Source organism: Suricata suricatta, chromosome 8, assembly GCF_006229205.1.
Source record: "Suricata suricatta isolate VVHF042 chromosome 8, meerkat_22Aug2017_6uvM2_HiC, whole genome shotgun sequence".
Lineage (NCBI taxonomy): Eukaryota > Metazoa > Chordata > Mammalia > Carnivora > Herpestidae > Suricata > Suricata suricatta.
The window spans coordinates 63,756,002-63,764,285 of record NC_043707.1 but is presented as its reverse complement, the minus strand read 5'-3'; the positions used below and the strand labels follow the sequence as shown (position 1 = coordinate 63,764,285).

At 41.9% G+C, this 8,284-nt stretch overlaps 1 protein-coding gene across 2 annotated transcripts in view; it reads left to right on the top strand.

The window, feature by feature from the left end:
- Positions 1-843: 843 nt before the first annotated feature.
- Positions 844-8,284, top strand: part of LOC115299071 (transmembrane protein 56-like) — a 93,984-nt gene continuing 86,543 nt past the window's right edge. For both annotated transcript variants that reach the window (XM_029948363.1, XM_029948365.1), the window contains exons 1-2: positions 844-1,026; positions 3,421-3,617. In XM_029948363.1, coding sequence (XP_029804223.1) covers positions 3,548-3,617 — 70 coding nt within the window. In that variant the 5' untranslated portion in view covers positions 844-1,026; positions 3,421-3,547. The remainder of the gene's footprint in view (positions 1,027-3,420; positions 3,618-8,284) is intronic.

The following is an 8,284-nucleotide window of genomic DNA, read 5'->3' as shown; positions in this document are numbered from 1 at the left end:
GGGAGACTCTGCCCCTGAGTGGGATATTTCTGCTCTTCAACATGGTTTCTACATACCTCTGTCCCTCTGGGCCCCCAGTCTTCCTTTCCATATTTCTTCAGGCCAAGGGGTGGTAAGAGTTCCACTGTTACCTACCAGCCGTGAATTACTGCACAATTCCTTGTGCCTTTTTTTTTTTTTCCCTCATTCACACCTCTGTAAAAGTCCCCTGGTTAGATCATCCTCAACTTAATACAAGTGTACCAGCTCTGCCCTGTTGGGGCAGTATAACTGCATGACAAGAGCTCCCGAGGAGCTAGAGTTTTTGAAAGAAGGAGAAATGGTTTGAAAGCAGCTATGTGAATTGAGCTTCCCCACCTTCTGTGGGGGTGTGAGAAACAAATGGCCTCTATTTGAGAGACCTATTGAGGAAATGTGGGAGAGCAAGTCTTCAGCTTCTGCAGGGATGTGGAGAAGTCACTCAAAAAGAAGTTGAAGGTATAGTAGGGGTTTGCAGTTTATAGATGAGGAGGTTTCAAAGAATGCCATGAGAGGGGCTGAAGGGTGGTGAGGAACAGGAGTTGGTTCAGATTGGGAGAATTTATAAGTAACCATGGAGATAAGAATCAAGATGATAATGGCTGATCTGGGAGGCTTCTGGGGATTGAAGTAAAATTGAGGGCAGGCTCAATTCATTTCAGTTCAGCTCTACTAGTACCTAATATGTGCAACTCCCCGGACTAGGTGCTGGGGGTACAGTGGCAAGAGAGTAACAGTTAACACCCAAGCAGTGACTTAACAATGAGCCCGACTATGTGAACTGCATACCTCTTGACAGGGCCTCCTAGAGAAAAGCCACCCAACCATGCTTTCATGGGCTGCTTGGAGTATGGCCCACTAGGGAACTGGCAGGTGGGCCCCTTCCCACCAGAGTTCAACAATCTTCCATCCTAATGAGGGTAGTAAAGTACAGATAAAGGAGACTGAAGCTCTTCTGCAAGAACCAGAAAAACCACTTTGGTCAGCATTATGTTTGCCCACGACAAGGTAGGGTAAGCTGGAAGGGAGTTCTTAGTCTGGGCCATAAACAGAGCTGTGGACACCAGGACGATGGGTGGTGCATGCCTTACCATTAACGGTGTTCTGCAAGGTTGGGTAGGATAGGTGATAGAAATTGTCTCGTACAACCCAAAAGATCTGCCTTCTAGCCAAGACTTTTCTTCCTTCTGAGATATGCTAATATATGTTTACATTGCAGTCTTTTAACCTGGATGAAGTCACTTGCTAGGATTCCTTGAATGCTAACCCTTGAAGGCTAAGGCAATTGTTGATATGTAATTGGCATTTACTGTGTGCTTACTGTATGCAGGCATTCAGAGCACGAATAAACTAATTCTCACAATAACTCTACGAGTTAGGCATTACAATGTTACTGTTTTACAAATGAAGGCATTAAGGTATAGAGAAATCATTTGCTCTGCATCACAAAGGCAGGAGTTGGCAGTCAGAATTCCAAAAGGCTCACACTCTTCCCTGCTATGGCAGCATTAAAAGTATTTATCATATATTTACACCAGCTGTTGTGCTATAGATGCCAAAGGAAAGAAGATAGAAGTATAATGCTATTTACTATGACTAACTTTTCCTTTATAAAATTAGAACTAAATAGAAGGCAAAGGATTTTTAAAAAGTGACCTGTTCAGGCGTACTTGGTGGACTCAGTTGGTAGAGCATGCAACTCGATCTAGGGGTTGTGAGTTCAAGATCCATGTTGGGCATAGAGCCTACCAAAAAAAATTTTTTTAAGTGGCTCTTTCATATTCCAGTTAAGAATTGCTTCTCTGTTTTCTTCTTCCCCTGCTTGTGCTGTCTCTGTCTCTCAAAAATATGTAAGTGTTTAAAAAATTATTAAAACAAAAGGGGGGCACCTAGGCAGCTCAGTCGGTTCAGCATCCAACTTCAGCTCAGGGCATGATCTCACAGTTCATGGGTTCGAGCCCCACATCAGGCTCTGTGCTGACAGCTCAGAGCCTGGAACCTACTTCTGATTCTGTGTCTCCTTCTCTCTCTGCCCCCTGCTTGTGCTCTCTCTGTCTCAAAAATACACGAATGTTTAAAAAAAATTTTTAAAAAGAATTGCTTCTCTGTTTTCTAGATTTTTGTCCAACTGCATTCCAAAAAGATACTAGATTAAATAGACATATGTCTGTCTGTCTTGATTCATTCCTTTTTAAGATACATTTGCAGTGAAATTAGTAGACACACTAATTTTATTGCCTTACGTTATGTTCTCTTATCTCTTATCAGATTTCCAGATATCTTTATAAGTTTCTTTCCCTAGCCCTATACACACAAAATGCCTTATCAGTTCCAAATTTAACTAGCCATTAAAATATTATTTACAAATACATTCTCAGATGATCATGGTATCGCACCACGTCATACTGTTTATTAATGACAACCACAGCAGTAATAGCTCCTTTCATTTTCAGTTACCATATTTCCAGTTTTAGACCTATAAATAAGTCAAAAACAATTCTATTTCTGCACTTTTCTGAGCTTGTCTTTCAAATCTTTCGAACTAATTTTCTTCTCATCTAAACCCTCCCTCCCTGCAAAGCCTCTGCCTGGAACGTCTATCAAGTCTGTCTTTTCTTCTTCATTGTACATCTGCCCTTTTTACGATATCTTTCCCAAACTCTTTTTTTTTTAACTTTAGTTACCAACCCTGAAACTTGATTGCCATACACTTTAAAACCTCTATTTTATTTTATTTTATTTTATGTTTTATTTATTTTTGAGAGAGAGAGAGAGAGAGAGAGAGAGCGAGAGCATGAGCAGGGGAGGGTCAGAGAGAGAGGGAGACACAGAATCTGAAGCAGGCTCCAGGCTATGAGCTGTCAGCACAGAGCCTGATGTGGGGCTCGAACCCATGAACTGTGAGATCATGACCTGAGCTGAAGCTGGATGCGTAACCAACTGAGCCACCCAGGCGCCCTTATTTATTTTATTTTTGAGAGACAGAGAGGGAAGAGAGAGAGTGCATGTGTGAGCATAAGTGGGGGAGGGGCAGAGAGAGGGAGACTGAAAATTTCAGGACCTGGCTTAAACTCATGAGCCCTGAGATCATGACCTGAGCCAAAACCAAGAGTCAGATGCTTAACTGACTGAGCCACCCAGGGCATGCCCCTACCCTCCAAAATCTTTTTTGTTGCCACAGAGCTTTTTGCTCTTATTAGAAACACACAAATTGTATCTTCTCTCTTATCTGACTATACATTATTCCTTAACTTTCTACAAAGACAAAACATGGTCAACCTGTGAAATTCATATGCATGATAAAACATGCAGGCTACCATTTTGTACGCTTTTATGTACTTCCTCAACTACCCTTCATTACCTCCTATGAACTTAAGCTATGTTATTATCCCTATTTTGTAGGTAAGGAAGTTGAATCTTTACCACACTCAATCATTACTGCTGCTGCTCTGATTTGATTTCCTGTGGATTTACTGTGGCCATCTAGTGGCTTCAGGAATATGGTGATATTACCTAGGGAAGGCACTTAATGCAGAAAACATGTTACATTCAGAAGAAGGGAATAAGAAGAATGAAATATACGGATGTGCTACTTAAAGGTTAGTGATTTTCTCCTGGAAGTGTTGTGTCAATAATATGTGAATACACTTTACAACAGTAGGTAAATAGCTCTCTCCGTGCCCTTTAATCTTGTTTGTTCCCAGTGTCTCCATGATTTATTTAATATCCTGTTCCTGTTTCCTCAACATTAGGTACCCTATTCATTGTGAATTCTGTCTGTGTTACACACCGGCTTGTTAATTTACCAACAGCAGTTTTTGATGGAGATCTCAGATGACTTAGCTGTTTCCCAAACTTAAGATTCCCTTCTCCACACTACTACTCCTGTGGGACTTTGCTGGTTATATTTGTTTTGGAGTAAGTTAAACGACAACTTAAATGAACCTGAGAAAGTCTTTCCACTTTGTAATACTTAATTAATATTTACCTAGGGAACTGTGGAATAGAATAACTGCATCTTAAAAGAATCTTTAAATTTCCCTTTCTGAACAAATGCTATAAACTAAATAAAACCTTTTATGGTCAGTGTCCTCCATCAATTATGCCCTGTCTTTCCTGAATATCTAACCACTGACTCTCGCTGTGTCTTTATCCTTAGCCCATAAAGCTCAAGTCTCTCCCATTAAAAATATAAAAGCCAAATCAATAAAACCCTCACTCCATCAGTCTGGCTCAGCATAACTCCTTGAAAGGAGCAGCCAGGCACAGCCCAACCACGTGAGACACGGCTCTGCAGTCTTTAACCACACCTTTTACACTTTTGCCAGAGTGTTTTTCCAGTCTCAGTCTGTTTCTAAGCAGTTGGGCTATTTCATGGAACTGAAGCCTCTGGTGAGCACAGGGCCGGGTTCTGTTTCCGTTGAGAGACAGTCATCCTGAGCATGGAGCCAGGCAGCCCATTCTTGGTGGGCCCCTGGCTTGTGGACATTCCTCTCAGCATATGGAGGAAGCATGGCTCTCTCAGTCCTGCAGAAATAGGTACTGATTGACATAGGCCTTGCCCTAGAATGACACTATCCTACACACAATCGAGCCCTCTATGGTATACTGACCCAAAGAGTGTCTAAGAGCTTGGTTGAATTTGTGCAGACCCGACTTGCTCCTACAAAAAGAAACAGAGCCTTTCTCTGATAAAACTTCCAAATGGATGGAATACATCAGGCGTGCCCTATCTTAGTTAGTCCTCCCTATCAGCCGTCACCGTATGGCTACGCAATAGCTTTCTGAAAAGACCTGACAAACCACCCAAGAAAGGGAATTTCAGATGCTGCTTCTCCATTTTGTTACATTTCTTTCTTCTAAGTCTCTCAGTCTGGTGGCCTCTCATCCTTCAGGAATAGTCAACCACTTCCCACCAAAGGAGGCTTTATTCCTTGGTTTCTTTTTCCATATCCCAATACCTCAGACTTCATCTGAAGGAGCGTTCTTTTTTTTTTTTTAACTCAGTCATTTGGGGCCCCAGAGGATAACAGGCTTAAGTTTCACAACTGAGGGTGAAGGTAAAGCTTCCAATAGTTGTTTAGTCTCCCAGCAAAGTGATCTCTATGTCATCTGAAAGGTGTGCACACATTGCAACAAGAAGCATTTATTTTCCTCAGAGACAATACAGTCTTATCCTCTTTCCGTGAAATATTCTTTTTTAAAAAGAGAATGTTGGCCTTAGAGTATAAAAACAAGAGATCGCTACTTTCTCCTCCACTTTGAAGAAACAGCAGTGACTTTAATTAGAATTTGTTGATTCTGAGTCTCTTCTTATGGGAGTTTGGGGTAGAAGGGAGTTATTTTCAGCTTAGTCTGCCAAACAAAGATACCTAATGTTTATGTTTTTCTATTGTTGATTCATATTTATTCCTCTTGTCCGTTCATATTCATTGATTTATCCCCCCAACTCCCCACAATTGGTATTCTGAAGAGGAAGGGTTTTGCCCAAAGTCCACCTGTGGCTTCATTTCCCCACCAGTTTGGATCCCTGATTGTCCAGGGGACAAGCCATCTATCCCACGCAGACATAGCAGTTACTGGCTGTGAAAGTGGAGGTAGATGGGGCCCCATTCCTGGAAGCCCCAGGACCCCATTATTGTAGGATTCAACCACTGTATCCAAGAGTAGTTCTGAACTTGGGGAAAACTTTACCAGCCTAAAGTGCAGGGCACTTTGCTTTCTAGCTGTCCAAGGTGCATGTCATATATATTCTGGGCAGCCAGAACTGGAGGCCACCCTCATCTCCAGAACCTGATACCCCAACTTGCTCCCTGGGGGCTGGTTCTCATCTTAGTCCACATGCAGGTGGAACTAGTCATAACTAGTTCCCATTTTATCTCTCTTTTTTTTTGCTAAAAAACTCAATGTTTTTAAAACAGACAAGTCCATATTTGATGCCTCATTTTTCTTTGTTCGTTTTCATTTGTAATTCACTGCAATCTAGCTCCTGCCATGGCAACTCACCAGTAACCTCTAGATTTTTTAGTCCAAAGAGCATTTCCTTTTCTAGACTTTCTTCTCTTCTCTCTGGCAATTGAATTTTTTTTTCTCCCATTGACTTTTTTTTTTTAATTTTTTAATTTATTTTTGAGAGACAGAGAGAGAGAGAGCACAAGCAGGGGAGGGTCAGAGAGAGAGGGAGATACAGAATCTGAAGATAGGCTCCAGGCCGTCAGCGCAGAGCCCGATGCGGGGCTCGAACCCACGAACTGTGAAATCATGACCTGAGCCGAAGCTGCACGCTCAACCAACTGAGCCACCCAGGCGCCCCTCTCCCACTGACTTTCATCACTCCATTTTCTTTCTGATTCTCTTCACATTACACTTGATATTCTTCTTTAGTTTCTCTTTTACCTACTTAATATTAAAAACAACTGAAAGATATAATTAGGAGATGCTGGAAATAATAAAATGGACACTTGGGTAGCCACCAGCTGGATTTTTTCCTTTCTTTTTTTCTTTTCCACACTGCCCTAATCTTTCCCTCTAACAAACAAAATCCTATTTACCACATTTTGGCCTTTGAACTTCTGATTCTTAACCTTGGGAATCCGTTCTTCTTTCTTCTTGTGGCAGGTGAATGGCTGCCGCCGTAACGTCTGTTCTCTTCTTTCTGGGGCATGTTCGCTCAGCTGGAGACTCCTTGTCCTCTTTTACAGTGAGCTATGGTTTTGTGGGGACGTTCTTGCCAGTGGACTATAACTAGAAGTGGAGAGTACAACTTTGTTCTTTCCTTTTTGAAAGAAGATGGCTTGCCTTGCATTGCTTGCTATCTCCTCCATGGACGTGTCTTGACCAGTTGCACCCGTCAGGATGAGGAAGACAGCCTAGGAGAGGCTGGGACAACAAGACAGGAGGAGTCTGGGTCCTGAATGACCTCACAGAAAGACTACCCTTTCAGTGTAGGCCCAACTATTATGAAAAGGGAAGAAATTATTTTCATTTTTTCACTGCTTTCTGGGGTCTCTATGACAACAATTCAGCCTTTAGTACAAAGATTGGTACCTGGAAATGGGGGACTTCTAACAAAATCTTAAAACATATAGCATTACCTAAATGGTCAGAGAATTGGCAGTGAAGAAACAGATCTTACAACCTGGAAAAACTAGTGATTCTTGTAGTGCCATTGCAAAACATTTGGTAAAAATTTCCCTTACTCAATTTGGAAGACTGACCATGTTTCTTCTATGGCTGCACTTTAGAGGAAATATTTGGAAGACTCAGAATATAAATGTGTCACTATTGCTCCTTGGTTAGTTTAGGAAGGCTTTTCAAGAAAGAAATGAACTCACATAGGGAATGCTGGGTTTTCAAGGAGCGATGGAAGGAAATAGAGTGTATAGAAAATTGGGGCCTCACAAGGTTGGAAAAATCCAGTGATTAATATAGTCCAAACAGAAGAAGTTTGTTTTTTAAGGAGACTTTCTTAAAGCCCACCCATTAAGATTCCTTAGCCAAAGAAATCTAGCCTTGCAGAAAAGGTCAGATTAGGGGTTTTACCCTCACTTATTTAAAAAAAATTTTTTTAAACATTTAATTAGTTTTGAGAGACAGAGACAGATCATGAGCAGGGGAGGGGCAGAGAGAGAGAGAGAGGGAGACACAGAATCGGAAGCAGGCTCCAGGCTCCAGGCTCTGAGCTGTCAGCACAGAGCCTGATGCAGGGCTCAAACCCACAAACTGTGAGATCATGACCTGGGCCAAAGTCAGACGCTCAGCTGACTGAGCCACCCAGGCACCCCACTTATTTTTTTTAAAGATTACCTCACAGTAGCCGCCATTAACACAATGAAAAGAGGAATGAATAAAGCATAGAAACTAGAGAACAAGCAAGTTTGAGAGCTTGTTCCTGAAAAGAACTTTGGGTATAGTTTCTGGCACATGTAATAGATTAGAGATGAATAGCATAGAGGCCTACTAAGATCTTGAGGAATTGTATTGCCAAAGAAACTCGAAATCTGACCTGCAAAAGCCAGTCATTGTGTCCTCAAGCCATCTCTAAGAAAGCATACTCTCCAATACTCCCTGAAATTTTGAAGCTGGAGGATTACAGGCAGGGGAGAACCTCCCGGAGTAGAAGTCCAGGGGCACTGTGGGCATAGCCACATGCATCCAGGTGGGTTAATCAGGGAACTTCTTCCATGGCAGGGCAGGAATTTCTGTCTGCAAAGAAAACTATGAAGGACTACTAGTTTTTCTACGTTCCCATTCTGTCCTTTTTGAA